The following is a 20,919-nucleotide window of genomic DNA, read 5'->3' on the forward strand; positions in this document are numbered from 1 at the left end:
AAGCTAAAACTCCAGTACTCTGGCCACCTCATACGAAGAGTTGACTCATTGGAAAAGACTCTGATGCTGGGAGGGACTGGGGGGAGGAGGAGAAGGGGACGACAGAGGATGAGACGGCTGGATGGCATCACTGATTCGATGGACGTAAGTCTGAGTGAACTCTGGGAGTTGGTGATGGACAGGGAGGCCTGGCGTGCTGCGATTCATGGGGTCGCAAAGAGTAGGACACAACTGAGCGACTGAACTGAACTGATTGATCCTCTAATATTACCCATCTTTAGGAAATTGGCTTGATATGATCAAGAGAACAAGGACCTGGGACTCATCTGTGTGATGCTGGGAAGGCTTATTTCCATAATTCCAGTTGCCAAATACCTCAAAGGGTCTTACCCAAGTTAAGTGAGATAATGTGTGTGAAGCAGCAGATGTGGGCCATTTTGTCCTTATTTGCTCCCTCATCTCCTTCACTACTCTGAAAGTGCTCACTGTCCGGGAGTGATCAGAACTTAGCTCTCTTTCTGTCACCAGATATCATGTCTGCTGCTCCCTCTCATGGGCTCCCTACCCTGTGTGCACTTCCCCTACACCTGGGCAAAGCCAGAAAGGCAGGACTGTCTGGTTCAAAGATACCCATTCTGCTTAACCTCCAGACTCTAAGCTTAAGAGGTCACCTTTGTAAAATCATATTGGTAAATAAATTATGAGTAACCTTATTCCAAGCACCCAAAAACCCAACAAAACCCTAAAAACAGAAACTATGTTTCATGTTTCTTCTTTCATTTATTTGCTTTTTCTAAACAAATAAACTGATGTACTCTCTACTTCCCAAGACAGATAAAACATACAAGCTGAGACACATACTTTGTCTAAGTCACCCAGATGTTTACTTTGTTCCTTGACAGCATTTCCCCATCCACACTCCAGATTCTCAGATTTCTCTCCAATTGTGAAGAAGTAGGTTTCTCTATCTAGTGGAGAAATCTATGTGGCTGGGATCTGAGAATTTATCTTCTTAGTTTCCCTAAAAGTTTGTGGACTCCTTCTGAATTGTTCATTGAGGAACAGTTCTCCTGATGGAAAAAAAAAAAAAAACTCCCTCCCAAATGTACCAGACCCTTTGCATACAAAACATTTTACAAAGATAGGACCATAAGTAGGCTCAGTATCAAAGATACAGAAGTATAAGCCTCTAATAATGTAAAACAACTATTGTTGTTAAGTCGCTAAGTCGTTAATCAACTGTGTGTGTGTGTTTGTGTGCATGCATGCTCAGTTGCTCAGCTGTGTCTGACTCTTTGTGACCCCATGAACTCTAGCCCACCAGGCTCCTCTGCCCATAAAAATCAATTATACTTCAATAAAAAAAAGCTTTACAACAGAAATTATTTATGAGGATCAAAACTACAGCAAGAAAATGGAGAATACTAAACTGCTTTAACACACTGCCTCTGCTTTTTAAACCCCAAAGTGTTGAGAAACTACCCATAGGGATATGATGAGAGAAAGTTAGACTCTGATCACCAAAGGGATGCATCCTTTCAAACCCAGCCTCAAGAAGGAGCAGCATAATGGACTGATTAGTATTAATATCAAATCCCTTAGTCAGGGACATGTTTTCTCTGGGAACAAACAGGATCTGTCTATATGAGTCATTACCTGACTTAAATGGGAAATTTTAGCCACAAACACCATAAATCAGATATCTTATCTTTTGCAAGGATTAGAAGGAGTTCACACATGTGGAACTGAGTGTACCTATATGGGAATGTTGTAGATGAATAATTTTCATCACTATGTCATTATGCAAATAACAGATTACATTGTTTTTCTTTTTTAAAAAAAGGATCAATATGGAGACATTTGTGCAAATGCTAAATGACAACATGAAATTAATGGTCACTTTTACATGTATCTGCTCCTGTGTCATCTTTAATGAGAATGGATCTGCTACCATGAAATGGGTTGTAAGCAGGCCAACTTGAAAATGGGGTGAGAAAGTGCCTCTTTATTTATTCATCACATTATTTCCCTTAAAACTATGCCAGCTTTGCCAAGCTCAATTCTAATGCAGGTTTCACGGTCATCTAGAAAAGCTTTATTAAAGCTCAAAGCTTAAGAGCTTAAAAAGGTCTATCACTTATTTTTTGAAAATTTAAAAAAAAAGATCTAAAATCCCTAAAATTATTTTCATATGCATCTTCTTTTGCCATCTCTCCCTGTAAAAGCTAGGAAAAGTGGGTTCGTGATTTTCATCTTACACAAATGTGATCTCAACAAAAGTCAGTCAGACTATGTTACTGTCGCTTATATAATTTATACCCCAAAAAGGAGCATCATAATTTCTTCTAGCTGAAGTATACCAACAATACTCCATCAATAAATGTCCAAATAGGGCAATTCCTGAAAGGAATTTCACAGAACTCAGCCTAACTAAGCAAGGACAGGTCCTGCCTAAAAACTACCATCTGTGCTTCAAAGTCTCTATGCAGGAGGGTATAAAGGAGCTTCCAGCCATAAACACTTTCCTTTGAAGCCAGAAGACACTGAATCCTGAGCTCTTGGTTATTTAATACCCATTTTAGTAACAGTGGTGCCTCCTTACATACAGATGGTAGATTTCTAAACAGCTGAAGGCTCCGTCACTGAGCCCATGCAATTCTAACACATCATCACCATTGTATTCATCACCACTTAGAGTGTCAGCTCTTATGCTAATATGGAGCTTTATTTCTGAGAACATGTCCTAGCAGGGTATGATGCTTTCAAATTGTGGTGCTGGAGAAAACTCCCGAGAGGCCCTTGGACAGGAAAGAATCAAACCAGTCCATCTAAAAGGAAATTAACTCTGAAAGTTCCTTGGAAGGACTGAGGCTGAAGCTCCAATACTTTGCCCACCTGATGTGAAGAGCTGACTCATCACAAAAGACCCTGATGCTAGGAAGGATTGAAGGCAGGAAGAGAAGGGGATGACAGAGGATGAGATGGTTGGATGGCATCACCGACTCGATGGACATGAGCTTGAGCAAACTCCAGGAGATGGTAAAGGATGGGGAAGCCTGGCATGCTCCAATTCATGGGGTCACAAAGAGTTGGACACAACTTAGTGACAACCACATCCTAGGGTGGTAGGAGGAAAGAATAAATTATTGAGGTTTAGGGAAAGGGGACTATTAGAGAAAAAATGCAGTAAATTGGAAACACAGATAAACCAAGAATAAAGTCGGCTGACTGCCCAAATGTCCAAGCAAAGTAAATTTAAGTTTGTTGAGAAGAGTAGCAATGGGTGGGAACTACTATTTGAGGATCCAGTAGTTACTGAGGCAGCATGGGCCCAATTTTAAGTATCATTTCTGGAACCACTGGCTTTAAAGACTTTTCATCAGGATTAAATAAGTTAATATATCTAGAGTGTCTTCAAAACTGCTTGGCATACACTCAGTAACTGTTTGCTCATATTATCTATTTTGTTTATTCCTAATTCTACTCCTTCATGGTGGAAGGGTCCCCTATTTTTGATTGCAAAAACTTAGTAAGATTAAAGAAACTTGCCTGAATCTAGAAAAGTGGTATGCTGCTGCAGTTAAGTCGCTTCAGTCGTGTCCGACTCTGTGTGACCCCATAGACAGCAGCCCACCAGGCTCCCCCATCCCTGGGATTCTCCAGGCAAGAACACTGGAGTGGGTTGCCATTTCCTTCTCCAATGCATGAAAGTGAAAAGTGAAAGTGAAGTCACTCTGTCGAGTCCAACTCTTAGCAACCCCATGGACTGCAGCCTACCAGGCTCCTCTGTCCATGGGATTTTCCAAGCAAGAGTACTGGAGTGGGTTGCCATTGCCTTCTCTGAGAAAAATGGTATAGATGAACTTATCAGCAAAGCAGAAATAGTCACATATGTAGACAACAAATTTATGGTTACCAAGGGGGAAGGAGGGTGAGACAAAATGGGAGACTAGGGTTGACATATATACATGTATAAAATAGGTTAGTAATGAGAACAGACTGTATAGCACAGGGAACTCTATTCAATGCTTTATAGTGATCCAAATAGGAAGGAAGTGTAAAAAGGAGTGGATATATGTATATCTATAACTGATTCACTTCACAGTAAAGCAGAAACTAACAACATTGTAAAGCAACTATCCTCCATTAAAAAAAAAAAATACAGAAACTTGTCTAAGCTTACATATCTATAAATGAATCCAAAATCGAAACATACTCTTTTCCTAACACATCATACAAACATCTGGAATATTTGAAATATAATTTCTACTTTCATCTTATACACTGGATCAATGATTCCCAAGAGTAGTTCCCAGACCAAAAACATGAGCATCCGCTGAGAACTTGTTAAAAACGTCAATTTCCAGACGCACCCCCACATCTGTCATTCAAAACTGACATTACAAGGGTAGCTATACGCAGTTACTTTCTCTTTGTATGGCAAATAAACCAATCTTAGCAGGAACATTAAAACCTATCCTAGAGGAATTGTGAAACACCAGAACATATGTTTAGTCATGATCATGGTGAGTTCTACTCTGGAGATTTTGAACAAAAGACAGCTGACATTCTATACAATAGCAAAATCTCATCTTTACTTTAGGGCAGAGAATTTGATCAGTATATAGTTGACCCTTGAACAGCAGTGACATTTTTTTTTCTACAGTAAACACTACAGTGTCTCACAATCCATGGTTGGTTGGAACTGATGATGTGGTATGGTAGATATAGAGGAATCATAATATAGAGGGCTGACTACAAGTTACACTCCAGTTTTTGACTGCAAAAGGGCTGGTGCCCTGATCATCACATTGTTCAAGGGTTAACCATACTATCAATTGCCTGTGTGACCCTGGGCAACATAATCGGTCTAGGTCTTGGCTCTCCCATTAGTGGAATGAGAAAACTCTTATATCCTTTACAAGTTTATATTCTACTCTAAGAACTCTACATCTCTATGTTCTTTTATAAATATGATAAAAAATAAAAATCTGTGAAATAAGGTAACCTGTTGGATTCAGTTAAGAATACGAAATTTTTTAGATTTTAAACTGGATCAGAGAAAGAAATACTTGCAAGGCATTTTAAATTTTCATTATCCCAAGGCTGAAATTAAATCATATAGAGTATAGGAACCTCTCTCGAAATCCAATGGTTGATTCCACTCCTCCAGGCTCAATCCCTTGTCAGGGAACTAAGATCCCATATGCCATGTTCAGCTCAGTCGCTCAGTCATGTCCAACTCTTTGTGACCCCATGAAATGCAGCATGCCAGGCCTCCCTGTCCATCACCAACTCCCGGAGTCCAGACAAACCCATGTCCATTGAGTCAGTGATGCCATCCAACCACCTCATCCTCTGTTGTCCCCTTCTCCTCCTGCCCTTGATCTTCCCCAGCATCAGGGTCTTTTCAAATGAGTCAGCCCTTTGCATCAGGTGACCAAAGTATTGGAGTTTCAGTTTCAACATCAGTCCTTCCAATGAACCCTCAGGACTGATCTCCTTTAGGATGGACTGGTTGGATCTCCTTGCAGTCCAAGGGACTCTCAAGAGTCTTCTCCAACACCACAGTTCAAAAGCATCAGTTCTTCAGTGCTCAGCCTTCTTCACAGTCCAACTCTCACATCCATACATCCATACATGACCACAGGAAAAACCATAGCCTTGGCTAGACGGACCTTTGATGAGAAAGTAATGTCTCTGCTTTTGAATATGCTGTCTAGGTTGGTCATTACTTTCCTTCCAAGGAGTAAGCGTCTTTTAATTTCATATGCCATGATGCATGTCCAAAAAATAAAATACATATATAGAGAGTATAGAAAAAAAATGTCTATATGATAACAAATTAATACTTTTTGTAAGTTATCTTTCTGGAGAGGGAAAAATAATACCACCAACCCACTCTCATGTTAAGCTTGCAACAGTGAAGAGCTTCATAATATACAGACTATGAACTTGAGTCCATATATTGTAGTATACTCAGATGGAGAATTCATAAGCCTGGGTTCTAAGTTTTCTTTCTAAGTAAATATGACTTTATTCTGGGCTCTAAGACTCAACTGCTATACCTATAACATGTCAACAGAGATAAACTATCTTGTGTTTAATTTTTCTAAATCTAAAATACAATCATTATTGCTATATCAGACCAGACATGAAGATGAATTGTTATGTAGGCACCTGCTAATGGCAGGTATGGCAAAAACTACTGGATGAGAGAAATGTAAAGCAATTAAAGAGAAGATTCAACAAGTTTTGTTCTAGGGTAGAGGCTGAAGTCACAGTCAAACCAAAATGAAATTATCCTCATAGTGAAGGCCATTCTGATATATAAGAGTTAGCAGGAGTTTCTAGAAGAAAAGGTACTTACTTTTCTAATACACATATGTAAGTAACATATTTAATTATGTTAGGTGTGTATACAAGTATTATTGTTTTAGAGGATAAGGTGGAATAGCAAACCAGATTTGGCCTTCCTCCCTAGGAATGGGCATATAGAATAAGGAACCTTTATATTGAGCTTCCCTGGTGGCTCAGACAGTGAAGAATCTATCTGCAAAGCAGGAGACCTGGGTTTGATCCCTGGGTTGGAAAGATCCCCCAGGGAAGAGAATGGCTACCCACTCCAGTATTCTTGCCTGAAGAATTCCATGGACAGAGGGGTTTGGCAGGCTATAGTCCATGGGTTCACAAAGAGTTGGACTTGACTGAGTGACTAACACAGTACACAGCACCAAATGTGCAGCAGCGCTTTCCACAAGAAAACTGTGGCAGAAGGAGTAATTCAGCATTGTTGCTCTATGATTTACCAGAAGTCCACTCTTCTTCTTGACATGAGTTTGAATAAACTCCGGGAGTTAGCGGTGGACAGGGAGGCCTGGCATGCTGCAGTCCATGGAGTTGCAAAGAGTCGGACACGACTGAGCGACTGGACTGAACTGAATGTGACTAGAGCAAAGAGCCAATGAGAAGACGAGGAAGAAGATGGAGAGTGAGATGAACCTGCAGAGGTGAGCAGTGGCCAAAAGGAAATAGGGATTTGGAGACAATGCCAAAGAACTACTCTATCTTAAGAGTGAGAAGTAGTCATAGAAAGGTTTTATGCAGAATGATGATACAAAATTACCTGCCTTAACAAAAGATTCCTTAGTGGATCAAGAAAAGTATTACTTTTTTTTTTTTTTTTTTTTTTTTGAGGATCGGCAGGCTTGACTGAGTAATTTAAATTCCAAACAGTCCCTGTTGTGTCTCTGATTTGTCAGTGAGGCATTAAGATAAATAGGAGGTGCAGCAGCAGCAGCATCATAGTTTGGGCCGAACAGAAAACCCAGTTCCTACAAGTATATCCCATTGGTCACACAGCTGCATTCTAACGCTCCTCTGGGTATAGATGTGTGTGCCAAGAGCGGCACAGAGAAAATGCTCAGGAAAACGTGACACAAATTGACTCTGGCAGTTATTTGGCTCATTTTTTAGTATCCATCTGTGAAACAAGTCCATTTTTCAGTAGCCAAAGAAGATGGAAAATGTTGGCAACTGACAAAACTGCTACTGGACCTACAAAAATCGTGCCTTGCTTAGTAACACTGCTCCATGAAAAAAAAAAATTTTTTTTTTTTTTTTTTTTGCTATGCTTGCATAGGAACATCTGTGTTTTCATCAGGGAATGTGAAATATAAGCACAAAAGAGAATGGACTAACAGCATTAAAGAACCAGAACCACGTTTGATGTGGCATTTAATAGCAAAAAGGAAGCCAAACCCCATGACTAGTATCTATAAAATGGGTTAAAACACTGAAACGAAATTAAAAACTGACTGTAAGAAAGAAACCCTTGCATTTTGGCTCTGCATTTCCACGCCTGATGTGTCCCTTTTTCCTACCCTTCAAATTTACTGTTTGTTTAGAAAAGTAAAGACGAGTGGCATGGGGAGATGAGCAGTGATAACAGAATCATTTCTCTTTTAGTCTGTCTCTCTCTACCCTTGATATCACTTCATCAGGAAGGCATTCCTATGTCCAACAGAGACCCTCACTGCAAAGAATTCTGATGATTTCTAAAACCATTTCCTAGAGTTTTTCTTTTTTCCTTATACTGTCACAATTGCTTTAACTGGTTAACAAAATAGTGCATGCATCTATAGTAGAAAAATTCAGATCAAAGTTATATTTAGCAAGTGCACTAGACAAAAACACCCCTCCATGTGCATGTACATGCACACACATACACACACACACGCTGCTACAGAGAATTTTAGAGTTAAGTCTATATTTTTATGACACAATAAGTCTTTCTAAACATGAAACTATAAAGGAAAAAAATTTGGTTGACTTAACTATATGAAATGTTAAATCTTTTACATAATGTAAAAGAATGCTAAGCAAATTTTTAAAATCTACAATATACAGGGAAATAATAATTCTGAAGTTATGATAGACAAGTTCAATTTTGATCATCTTAGTTTTTCACATGATCTATCATTTCCTTGGAGAATATATGGCATCTCAACAGCTTTGCCAAATAAATGACAGAACACATTAACTTTGGAAAATGGAGGAATAAGTATTATTCACTTTTAATTTCACTAGGATAATAGTGCAGGACCCAAGATTAGACGGAGAAGGCACTGGCACCCCACTGCAGTACTCTTGCCTGGAAAATCCCATGGACGGAGGAGTCTAGTAGGCTGCAGTCCGTGGGGTCACTAAGAGTCGTGTCACTTTCCCTTTTCCCTTTAATGCATTGGAGAAGGAAATGGCGACCCACTCCAGTGTTCTTGCCTGGAGAATCCTAGGGACGGGGGAGCCTGGTGGGCTGCCATCTGTGGGGTCGCACAGAGTCGGACACGACTTAAGCGACTTAGCAGCAGCAGCAGCAGCAAGATTAGACTATTCCTATGCTTTGTTTAATACTATGCCACCAGTGACTTGAAATGTTTCCCTATTTTTGCAAAAAAAGCCTTGAATTTTATTTTCCAGTGGGCCCTGCAAATTACATACTTGCCCCACACTTACTGTCCTTTTATAAAATGCCTGTCTACAAAATGACAAGCTTTGTGCCAAAGAAGAGTATCAAGATGCTTAAGAAATAGCTCTAGTCCTTAAAAGTTTATAGCTTAAAAGTAGAGTTAAGTTTAGTAGTGAGGTTATAATATAGTAGAAAACATGGTAGAAATGAGGCTTCAGAGGAAGGAGAGGTTACTTCTCAGTAGAAACAACAGTATCTAGGGAAAGGGAAGCTTTTAGTTAGTTAAGACTTGAACACTGACTGTGGGGGAAATGGCAACAGAGGCAGGATGCTGTGTAAAAAGCACTGTGTCTGCTTGAGCACCTGGAATCATTAGGTTTGCCCCGGGGCAAGAAGAAACAAGGCTGAAAAAGCAGGGAGCCACTGGCTGGGGCAGGACCTTAAATAACCAGTTAATGAGGCTATAGCTAATTCAACAGGAACTGCCAGCCATTGAAAGGTTATAGAGGGAGCCAGCTGGTCACTGTCATAATTTAGGAAGATTAAAACCAGCCCGAGGCAACAGAGGTCATTGTGCCATCTCTCTGGACTCCCAGCCCAGTACTGTGTATGCAAATGATGTGGACCTGATGTCTTACAGAGTGGCCAGATACAAAGTGACATCAAAGTCAGTGCCTAACTCTTTTGTATTAAATCAGTTAAACTCCACTTGCTCTAAGATGACCAACAAGGAATGTTCACAAATCCTAGAGAACCAACTTTTATGGCTTAAGGTTTGAATTGTCAAAATAGATGACAAATTTGAACAGCTCTGAGACTACAAAAATAAAAGTTTATCCTGGGTGAATTTCTCACTCACACACACACACAGCACGGAGGCATCTCCAATTTCCTGAAACTGTGCCTCTAAAAAGTTTTTGTTGGTGTCATGCAAGACAGCATTGCCACAGTTCCATTTCATTATGAAAACTTATGGAAGCTGAAGTCAGTGTGGTGAGTACCCAGCTCCTAGGTATGTGAGACAGTGAGTTCTGTCCCACAAACAAGCATTTCACTGAATACCAATTGGGATCTTTCTGTTTCAGGGCTATGTCATAAGAAAATCAGTAACTTGCACTTGGATAGAGGCTTACAGTGAATATTCACTCTGTCTCCTTCCATCTCTCTCCATTCACATACACACATCTATATATCAATACACATATCAACATATATCTATATGCATATTAATACAAGTGCCATATCATTTGGCACTTGAATCATTTCCTTGTGAACTATACTAACATTTAAACAGAAACTCCCATTTCTACTTTTCCTAAGTGTTTCACTAAATCACACTGAGATAAAAAACTGACACCCTACCAACACAGTAATTTTTTTAACACATTATCACTTGACATATTTGAATTTTAGCAAGAATATAAAGAAAAATAGCAGAAATGAAAAATGTATGAACAGTTAATCATAAACAAACTAAAAGAAATATCCAAGTATACAATTCCATTTAAGAAAATTCAATAAATATCCATTAAAACTTTTGTATCACTGATACAAAGTATGAATTCAATTTTTTTAGTTCAACTTAGGTCATTTATTCGCCAAAAATAAAAATATAAAATGAAAAGGCCAGTTTAACATTTTAGCTCTCAAAAATGAAAATGAAATCTTAATTGGTGTTGCACCCCCATTTAGCTCACATACTCTATATATAACTACTTAAAGATGGTTCTATTTTCAAAAGAAAAATTGTACAAAATAACTACTTTCTGAAAAAAGGCAAAGTTGTCAATATTATTTTTAATGACAAAATAATATAGTTTCTCTAAAATAAGCTTAGAGACAAATTAATTTCAATGAATACCAGTATATTCCTAAGAAATGAAAACTGGTGTTTCATTCTAATTCCCATGGTATATTGAGTTATTATGATAATATATAATATAAAGACAAGAAAAGTCTTTGATACTTCAGAACTGCAACATAAAATGAATTTAATTTTGGAAATTAAACTCAGGATTAAAGAATAATAAGCTGTTTTCTTGGAACTTTTTCACCTTAGTCATCTGATCTTTAATATGAAACTTCATATAAGAGATGATTCAGTCTTATACTGTGGGTTGCTTGAGAAGAGTTACAATATATTAACTGATAAATAGAGATGACCTCAATATCCTTTTTTGTTCATGCAGATACTCACTTGTTTCTCTCCTCTATAACAGAATATTGAATGAAACTCTGAAGTTCCGACTTAACCACATATCATGAAATTTGGCAGCAGAAATAGAAAGAAGCCAGTCCAAAATCTTGTACGTCCATAAATTAGTTGGCTAATAAGACTGAGATAAAGGCAGAAAGTGTTCCCTGGGCTGCATTTCAGGAAAATGTTGAAAAGACAATAAAACACTCTCAGGAGAAAAGAAAAGCATCCTACCTTTTTAAAAATTCCATATACTCGGTATGCTTGATAAGTCCTGTCCTCATCATTATCGTCTGAAAACATTGTCGATCAATGGCCCAGAGTTTCACATTTACAAGAGCTGGGGAAAAAGAAACAAATAGGTTAAAATTAGAAAACTTCAACAGTGAACTATACTGTGTAAAAGTGGTGAGTTATTCAGAGGAATGAAAGTGATTAACCTTCGTTTAAAGCTAATATCCTAATGCTATTCTATTTAGTTAAGAAGACAAGTTCTTACAGACTAAATGTAGTTCATAATTTAACACTAGTATTACTATCTATAAGGAAGGTTTCTGTCACTTTTAGGTTCTCAAGGGATGATAAGGTCTAAGTACACATTGGAAGTATTTACTTGTATAGAAAGAAAATCACGTGAAGAGAGGTTCACAAGTAACACTTGGTAATTAACCAGAATAGTGTTAATGACTCACATGATCATATTTAATTGTAAAAAATGTAGGTGTAAATTCAGGTTTAGGAGTTAATAGAATAGAAATAATAATTACAATTAAATTGTAACCTGCACCCACAGTTACCATACAAAACTATATTAGATACGTTTGTTGAATTTTAATTTCTGTTCTCCCATACCACTGGCTTTGACAATGATTAAGTTCAGAAACTCAAAACCACAGGATAGACACCATTTGATCTAATAAGTACATGACTAAAAGACAAGTTTTAGAAAAAAGACAGATGTTACAGTGTAAGAAAACAAAAATATTAAGATAAAACTTTCTTTTAAAAGAAGAGTATGAAAAAAAAAATAAATAAAAGAAGAGTATGCTAAAAATGTTGATAATGAATCTGTGTGATGAGTATTTAACAGGCAGATTTTACTATGCTCTCTATTTTTATGTATGTCTGCAAATTTTCATAATGGACTTCCCAGATAGCGCTAATGGTAAAGAATCTGCCTGCTAATGCAGGAGATGCAAGAGATGTGGTTCGATCCCTGGGTCAGAAGTTCTGCTAGAGTAGGAAATGTCAACTTACTCCAGTATTCTTGCCTGGAGAATCCCAAGGACAGAGGAGCCTGGTGGGCTACAGTCCATAGGGTCTCAAAGAGTCAGACACATCCATGCATACATCGTACCCACAGAGTATAGGGTAGAGAAGGGCTGTGCACAGGTTTGAGCAAGACCAGTGAATGGGGCCAGGTTATAGTTCAATGAGGGAAATCCAGGTGGTGTGGGGGTAAAGAATCCACCTGCAATACAAAAGATCTGAGTTTGATTCCTGGGTCGGGAAGATATCCAGGAGAAAGGAATGGCTACCCACTCCATTATTCTTGCCTGGAGAATGCTATGGACAGAGGAGTCTGGCAGACTACAATCTATGGGGTCACAAAGAGTCAACCATAACTGAGCAACTGAGCACTCATAATTTAATGAATCAAACATAGAAATATGAATGAATGCAGTTCTCTTTTCTTCACAGTTCTCAGACCAAGCCCAGTGAATGCAATAGATCAAGATTTGGGGTAAGGAAGTAGAGAAAATGTTGGAATAAGTAGGCCATGTATGTGCCGTGAGGGAAGATGCTTGAAGTAACACACAGAGGGAGAAGATGATAAAAGGGTTATTGAGTAAATAGAGTAAACCTTTATTTTTTTGAATTTTACCTAATTTTTCCTTGAACAATTATTTGAAGCTTGGAAAGAAAACATGACTTCTCCCTTAGCCAGTTCTTTATTGAAGAAAACAGATGTTCAGTTAAGTAGAAAAAGAACAAGGCAGTAAGGACTGGTGTGTACATGGCTCCATTCCAAATAGCCTTCATAAATGAACCTTCATCAGAAAACAAAGCTCATCTCACAGGTATTCTCCAGTTACATTCTAGTTCCTTCAGTTGTATCCAGGCTCTTTTCCAGAACACCTGTTTACTTGAGATGAACCACAGAACTGGATGATACCACCACGAGGGACTGAGAAAATCTTGACAAGATTCATTTGAACTTTGAAAAACAACAGAAGTTGAACTAGGACAGAGATAGACAAAGGGCAGTCAAGTGGGGAAAGTACATAAACAAGAACACCATTAGGAATGAGTCTGGGCTCTGGGAGTCCAGTCAGAGATAAAAACAGACTGAAATGTCTGAGATTTCTACAGGGCTGCTACACAATTTGAGAGCAGGCTGATGCAGGGTCCTGGAAGCCAGGCAGAAGAAGCAAGGATTAATTTGATGAACAACAGGAAGCTAGCAGAGATCTTAAAAAGACAGAACAAAAGAACCACAATTTTAAAGGACACACCATGGGGAAATTAAAAAAAGTAAAATGCTTCCTAGAAAAAAAATAGTATTTTCTATATTCACCATCATTTTTAATGTTTCCCAGGTATTTTGAGTATAGATACTCCTCCCTCCAAGGGACCAATTAGGATAACCAACAAATTGTGTTATTTTAAAAAATAGCAGCAATAAAAATAGCTTTACTATGATATGGGTTTTTTAAACACATCTCAAAGGCATGATTGGAAGCATAATGTTAGAATGAAATAAAGCATAGATGCATTTTAAGACTTTGCCCTACAGAGAGACTTCACAATGCACACCCCTGGTAACAGTATATAAAGGCTTCTATTATAATCTCTGAAACCCAAAGATAAGATCATGGCGATAGCTGAGAAAGACTAATCCAGAAGGGACACATTGGATTCAGAAACACCTAGTCAAGCAGAATACAGACCATCATCAGTGTCACCAAATGCGCACTTTATGTACAAACCGCGGGACAGAGCGGTCCTGCGATGAAAGCTCAGCGTGAGGAGAACTGTCTGATCGTACATTGTGTGCCCAGATTCAGACGAGCAGTGATGAGCACGAGACAGAGGCCACAGTAACTCAGGAATGAAGTGAGGAGGGTCTAAGTGAATAAGACATAATGCGGGTAACAGCAAAAGCTTGGGGCGGATGTGGGGTGGAGGGCAGTAGTGGGGTATGTGTGTACTAAGTTACCCGCAGCATTATTAGTGTTAGTTCACACGTCCAAGTCCATTGTCCATCTGTGGTCTCTCCTGATCAGCAACCTTTCGTCCTATGAATTGCTATAGCTGTATCTATCTGTGTCACTCATTAGCACTTTACACATGTTGCTAATATTGTCAATTATCTCTAATGTCTATATTATGTTACCTCAAATAAGAATGTACCATATTCCCTCACAGAAAAGTCCCCGTCTCGTTTCTTATAACCTCCCCCAACTCAAGAAACTTGCTTTTTATTTGATAACCACTGGGTATAATTGTTAATTAATATAATTTATTTACATGAAATTCACCTGCAAAATATATATATATATATATATATATATATATGCCTAGTCAGACTCTAAGATTACATTTAAATATCTAAAGTGAATTTATTAGATATCATGATTCATGTGTTGAAAAATGATCTCTAAAAATAAGTTCACAGAATTCAGTATTTTTATCTTCTACTTCCATTTACATGGGCTGTTGAACTGTCTAAAACCATGTTTCAGATATTGTGTATGATAATGAATATGGCTTGAGGAAATTGCAAGTTTTTCCATGACCTTGGGCAAGATGCCAACATCTTTTTTATATGCAGCCAATATGCATATTAGTGAGGTCAGCATTTTATACAGGTGGACAAGCATGGCTAACAGTCACCTTGCTGTGTTGTCAGAAGCGTGGTTATACTGAAGCTTGATTAGTATCTTGCTTCTTAAACAGCCTGTTGGAGTATAAGTCTGTTGCTTCCAAAACTTGAGGAGAACGCTTTTTAAAAAACCCATTTACCTTTGATCGTAAGTGGTGTATTAATCTCTGTAGGGGATAAGCACTTCAGGAACAAAATTCCTGCGATTTTCACAATGACTGCTGTTGATGAACAAAGAAGTCAGAAGAGCATAAAGCAGAAAAAAGGTCTGGCTGAAGGTAATTTTCTCTTTCATTCAATTATGTATCTAAAATTCTCTACTGAAACATTTGTCATTTTTTTCTTCAGGTTGAGGCCAGATTGAACTATATGGAAAAGATACAAGTTACTTTCACCCTGGGATCTCTTAAGTGCATGGGTATACCAAGAATACTTTCAACAGAGGTAAAATGGGCCTTTGTTTAGGAGGCACCAAAATCATAGAAGAATGAGACATAAAACTGTGCTGGACTATGAAACCACAAATCTGGTTTGGCTGAAATTCTCCTATCAAGGAATATATCTGTTGCCAAATTCAAATTTTGGAAGAATTCTCAGAAAGCATGTGTGGGTATAGACCACATGACTCAAAGGTTTATTCTGCCCATATTTATTTCACACCAATCTAGTTGAGACTATTGCTGTATATGAGGAACAGAAAATAGGCCGACAATTCCTGCCCTCAAGAAACTCATGGTCTAGTGCAGAGGCCAACAAACTATTGTTCCTGCCAAACCTGGTCGATGATTAGTTGCTTTCCTCACTTAGGAAATTCCAAGAATGAAATTCCAAGGATTTTAGGAGCTCAATGCCAGAAAAGAGATGAAGACCAAATACATATTATATTTTTTATTACAAATCACAATAGTACAGGAAGTTATCAGGTCTAGATGAAGTTCTGAGGATGAAGCCCTCATGAAGTGTTTAGTGCCCTTATAGAAAAGGAGTCTCTCTCCCTCCCCCAATGCACACATCAGGATAATGCCACTTGAGGATATAATTGGGAAGAGAGCTCACACCAAGAACTCCACTGTAGTAGCTCCCTGATCTTGAACTCCACACCTCCTGTAAGTTCTGTGAGAAAAACTGTGAGCAAATTCTTTGTTGTTTAAGGCAACCAGTCTGCGGTGTTTGTTACAGAAGTTTGAATGGAGACACCCAGGGTCCACGGAACCCAAAGGAGTCTGCAGAAGGAATGCAAGGGATTCATGAATGTGAGATGAGAAAACAACATCTTTATTTTTACTACTCTGTTACTGAAATTGAGCATATCTTTTCTAAGTGTAGGCGACATGACTTCCCTGGTGGTACAGCGGATAGGAATCCACCTGCCAGTGCAGGAGACACAGGTTTGATCCCTGATTTGAAAAGATTCCATGTGCAACGGGCAACTAAGCTCGCACATTGCAACTATTGAGCCCGCCCACTGCAATTAGTGAAGCCCAGGTGCCTAGATCCTGTGCTCCGCAACAACAGAAGCCACCAAAATGAGAAGTCTCTGCACTGCAATGAAGAGGAGGCCCTGCTCACGGCAACTAGAGAAAGCCTATGTGCAGCAAGAGAGACCCAGCACAACTAAAAATAAAATAAATAATCTTAAAAAAATAGAGGCAACAAATCACTTTACTGTAGAAAACATGGCTATTTTTATATCATCCTACATTTGTTGAGGATATCTTAAATATAATTTACATTCATCATTATTTTGAGATTATGGTAGTTAACTGGACCTCTAGATCTTATTTTATTTTACCACAATTAATTATTAAATGTTTTATCACTCTATTTCAATGTGAACAGCTCTATGTAATCCTGTTTTATGCTTTAATAATCATTTTTAGATGAGTCCATATGCTTCATCAGTGACAAATAGGTCCATGGCACCCTTAAGATTAAGAGTCCCTGCTCTAAGTATCTTAGACAAAGGATTACCCCAGAAAAGGAGACAGGAAGCATGGTGAGGGAAGAGGTAATACTTAGCTGGTATGCATCCATGCATGCATGCGTACTAAGTCACTTCAGTCGTGCCTAATTCTGTACGACTCTATGGACTGTAGCCCCCAAGGCTCCTCTGATTCTCCAGGCAAGAATACTGGAGCAGATTGCTATGCCCTCCTCCAGGGGAATCTTCCTGACCCAGGGATCGAACCCCTGTCTCTTACATCTCCTGCATTGGCAGGCAGGTTTTTTTTACCACTAGTACCACTTGGGAAACCCAGGTCTACATCCACAGGGACATACAAATTGTTACAGATGGTAGAGAATCTGCCTGTAATACTGGAGACCCAAGTTTGATCCCTGGGTCGGAAAGATCCCCTAGAGAAGGGAATGGCTAACAACTCCAGTATTCTGGCCTGGAGAATTCCATCAAGAGAGAAACCTGATGGGCTGTAGTCAATGAAGTCACAAAGAGTCGGACAGGACTAAGAGGCTAACACTTTCACTTTCTCAAACGAGACTTATTTAGTAAACAGACACTTCCCTAAGTTTCCAGACTATTTCCAGTCCTCCCCACAGGACTCCAGAGAGTTCCCTCGGCTCAGCCAATAAAGGGGTGAACACTGAGCCCAGCATATCAATATTCGTATTCTCTTTACATGCTTCTCCTGTGCCTGCTGCTGCTGCCGCTAAGTCGCTTCAGTCGTGTCCAACTCTGTGCGACCCCATAGACGGCAGCCCACCAGGCTCCCCTGTCCCTGGGATTCTCCAGGCAAGAACATTGGAGTGGGTTGCCATTTCCTTCTCCAATGCAGGAAAGTGAAAAGTGAAAGTGAAGTCGCTCAGTCGTGTCTAACTCTAGCGACCCCATGGACTGCAGCCCACCAGGCTCCTGTGTCCAAGGGATTTCCAGGCAAGAGTACTGGAGTGGGGTGCCATTGCCTTCTCCATCTCCTGTGCCTAGGATAGCACAAAGTAGCGCTCATCAAGTATTTTCTAAATTGAATTTTGGGTGTATGTGAAACATTTTGTCCAAATAAAATCTATTTCTGTACTTCACTGGAAAAATTATTGTAGACCATGATAATCTCCATCAGAAAAGAACCGGTTATCAACTTGAGCTTTCCAAAGTGACATTTCTTGGCTGCAAAATACAAGTTGAGTTTTCTGACAAGGGTTTCAGAGTAATCTGTTCTTCCCTAAGTCTTACTGTTCTCCAGAGAACATTCTCAGATAACAGGTGGGTCTCATCTAAGTTTCTGCTGATCTAAACTTTGAATGAGCTAGAATCTTTGCAGGGTTTAATGTGGGTGGAAGAACAAGATGTCCTTACTTTGCTCTATTTCACCTTCAACATTAAAAGAGCACCAGCTCATACCATAAGGTACTTTATTGTATGCTCCAGAAATCCCAGAAACTTTATTTTTACACCCTACCCTCCTCCCATTTTCTTGAAGCTTGAATCGCTCAGATACTTAGTGCTACAGAATCAGCTTAGAAGAGACCTTGAGGGGGTCCATGAAGCCCACAACTGTTTCCCAATATTATTAAGGCATACGTTTGCCTAAAGCCAATTCCAACTGCTGGAATGTTCTAAGACAAATGCTTCATAATTAGAACAGGCCGTTTGCTGTTCACAATTTATCTGGAAAGTGCTGATACCTCCACTGTGCAGACTGCCTCATTGTTAGTATGGGAGTTACATTCTAAACATTCTTGACTTGAAAAGTTATCTCTTTAATGATACATATTCTATAAAGATAGTGGATTATAAAATTGGACATTGCAGATAAGGATAATCATTACTATAAACTTAATAGTAGAAAAACCACTTATCAGTGTTGTCATGATTTTCATATATTTGAAAGCATGTGGTACAGTGGGCTGTCCTTTAATAAAGCAAAAGAAATGAAATAGATTTTTTTTTCCCTCTAAATTCTGCTCAACATCGCTTCCCTGGTGGCTCAGAGGTTAAAGCATGTGCCTGCAGTGTGGGAGACCCAGGTTTGATCCCTGGGTCGGGAAGATCCCCTGGAGAAGGAAATGGCAACCCACTCCAGTATTCTTGCCTGGATAATCCCATGGAGAGAGGAGCCTGGTAGGCTACAGTCCACGGGGTCACAAAGAGTCGGACACGACTGAGCAACTTCACTTTCACTTTCTTTCATACCTTGAACAATGCAACTGGTAAGGCCAAATGATAAACTTTTTGAAAATACTACAACATTAACTAACGTAATGATTTTAAAATGTATATTCACATTCAAATGTTAAGGCTAAAAAATAAACAAACAAACAAACAAAAAACAAAAGTTAAGGCTACTTAAAGGACCAAATGGATGATGATGTATTTTAGAACAGATATAAAAATATTAAGGAGCACTATTTTGGTAACATGATTCAGCATTTATTACATGATATAACAACTTCATGTCTTATATCTAGCCTATATTAATCCTACAAAGTATTCTTGTCCCTTTTCTATCAATATGGAAACTGCGTCTCAGAGAAGCTAAGTCATTGCCCAGGTCACACATATAATAAGAGTCAGTTTCTTTCTGACTCGAAAGCCTGCTTTCTTTTCACTCTCACATATTTCTGAAACTGGACGAAGAATACCTGCTTTCTGCATCCTATTCTTCTGACCCAATTTATCACCCTGTGTGTGTGTTAGTTGCTGAGTCCTCATTGCTAAATATCATAGGAGCAAAAAGAAATATAAATTTGACTTCAATCACGGAGGTGGGGAAGATTTCTTGAAATTAAAACTGAAATGGGCTGCATATTTTACCCAAGGTTTTAATATAAGGGAGCCTTCCTCAAAAGTATTTTGCATGTGAGGCAGGCTCCTTGTGACTAATTTCTACTGTACTTCTGGCTCTCAACACCATGTCATGCCTAGCACAACCCCTTCCCTCACCTCCAGAATTTCTAGAACTACCTTCTGTCTTTAGGTGGCCTTCTGTGAAAAAGCTCAAGCAGCACTGTGCTTCACTCTACAAGCCCCAATTTTTCATGCACAGTGAGTCCCAGTGGTGTCGAAAAGTCATCTTTGAAATTAAAACCATGTGAACCGTCCTGAGTCCAGCTGACAGCAGCCATCAAGAGCAGCAGAGACAGATATATGTGAGGCCAAGTGTGCCAGAGCAAATTCAATTAATGCAGAACTCTAACCACATCTCCCTTCGTGTTGGCCAAAGCCCATAAACACTAAAAGCTAAGTGCTAATTAGTAGCAGGGTCTGAGGATACAAACCCTGGCTGTGGAAGCAGGTGATTCCTAGGCGTCCCAGTCTTTCTCCTGGAAGTTCTTGTTTAGGAAACACAGCGTACTGTTGTAAACGTCTATGAAACCAAAGTGCCATCATTTAGAAACCTGAAGACACTTGGCTCTGTATAAAGCTTATAGCTGGGGCGGGGGCTGGTGGGTGGAGGTAGGGGTACAAAAATGAAAAAGAAGCAAACCCATCAACCTCAGGTCATCTGAAACAACCCTGACATAAACAAGCAAACCCATCAACCTCAACCTCAGGTCATCTGAAACAACCCTGACATAAACAAGCAAACCCATCAACCTCAGGTCATCTGAAACAATCCTGACATGAAGCACAATGTCAAGCATATTGGGACAAAGAGAAGGAAGAAAGGGGAAATGAGCCTCTAGGAAATGAGAGGCTTTCTCTGTAACTCAGATACAAATTAGGGAACAAGAGAGAAAGGAAGAGCCAAAAGACCTCCAGAGAAAAATAGTCATGAAGACAAAAGTACTGAGTTCTGTCTAATGAAGAACAATAAAAGTCACATTATCACTTTGTGAACTACTGACAAAGAAGGACCGTTAAAGCAATAAGCTACTCCAAGACAGTCTTGCAAGACTGATCTTCATAAAATA

At 39.1% G+C, this 20,919-nt stretch overlaps 1 protein-coding gene across 4 annotated transcripts in view; it reads right to left on the bottom strand.

Moving 5' to 3' along the window:
• PRKG1 (protein kinase cGMP-dependent 1) overlaps positions 1–20,919 on the bottom strand; it is a 1,428,274-nt gene that overhangs the window by 501,860 nt on the left and 905,495 nt on the right. For all 4 annotated transcript variants that reach the window (XM_025274139.3, XM_025274138.3, XM_044935211.2 and 1 more), the window contains one exon: positions 11,400–11,505. In XM_025274139.3, coding sequence (XP_025129924.1) covers positions 11,400–11,505 — 106 coding nt within the window. The remainder of the gene's footprint in view (positions 1–11,399; positions 11,506–20,919) is intronic.

This window comes from Bubalus bubalis, chromosome 23 (genome assembly GCF_019923935.1).
Source record: "Bubalus bubalis isolate 160015118507 breed Murrah chromosome 23, NDDB_SH_1, whole genome shotgun sequence".
Taxonomy (NCBI): Eukaryota; Metazoa; Chordata; class Mammalia; order Artiodactyla; family Bovidae; genus Bubalus; species Bubalus bubalis.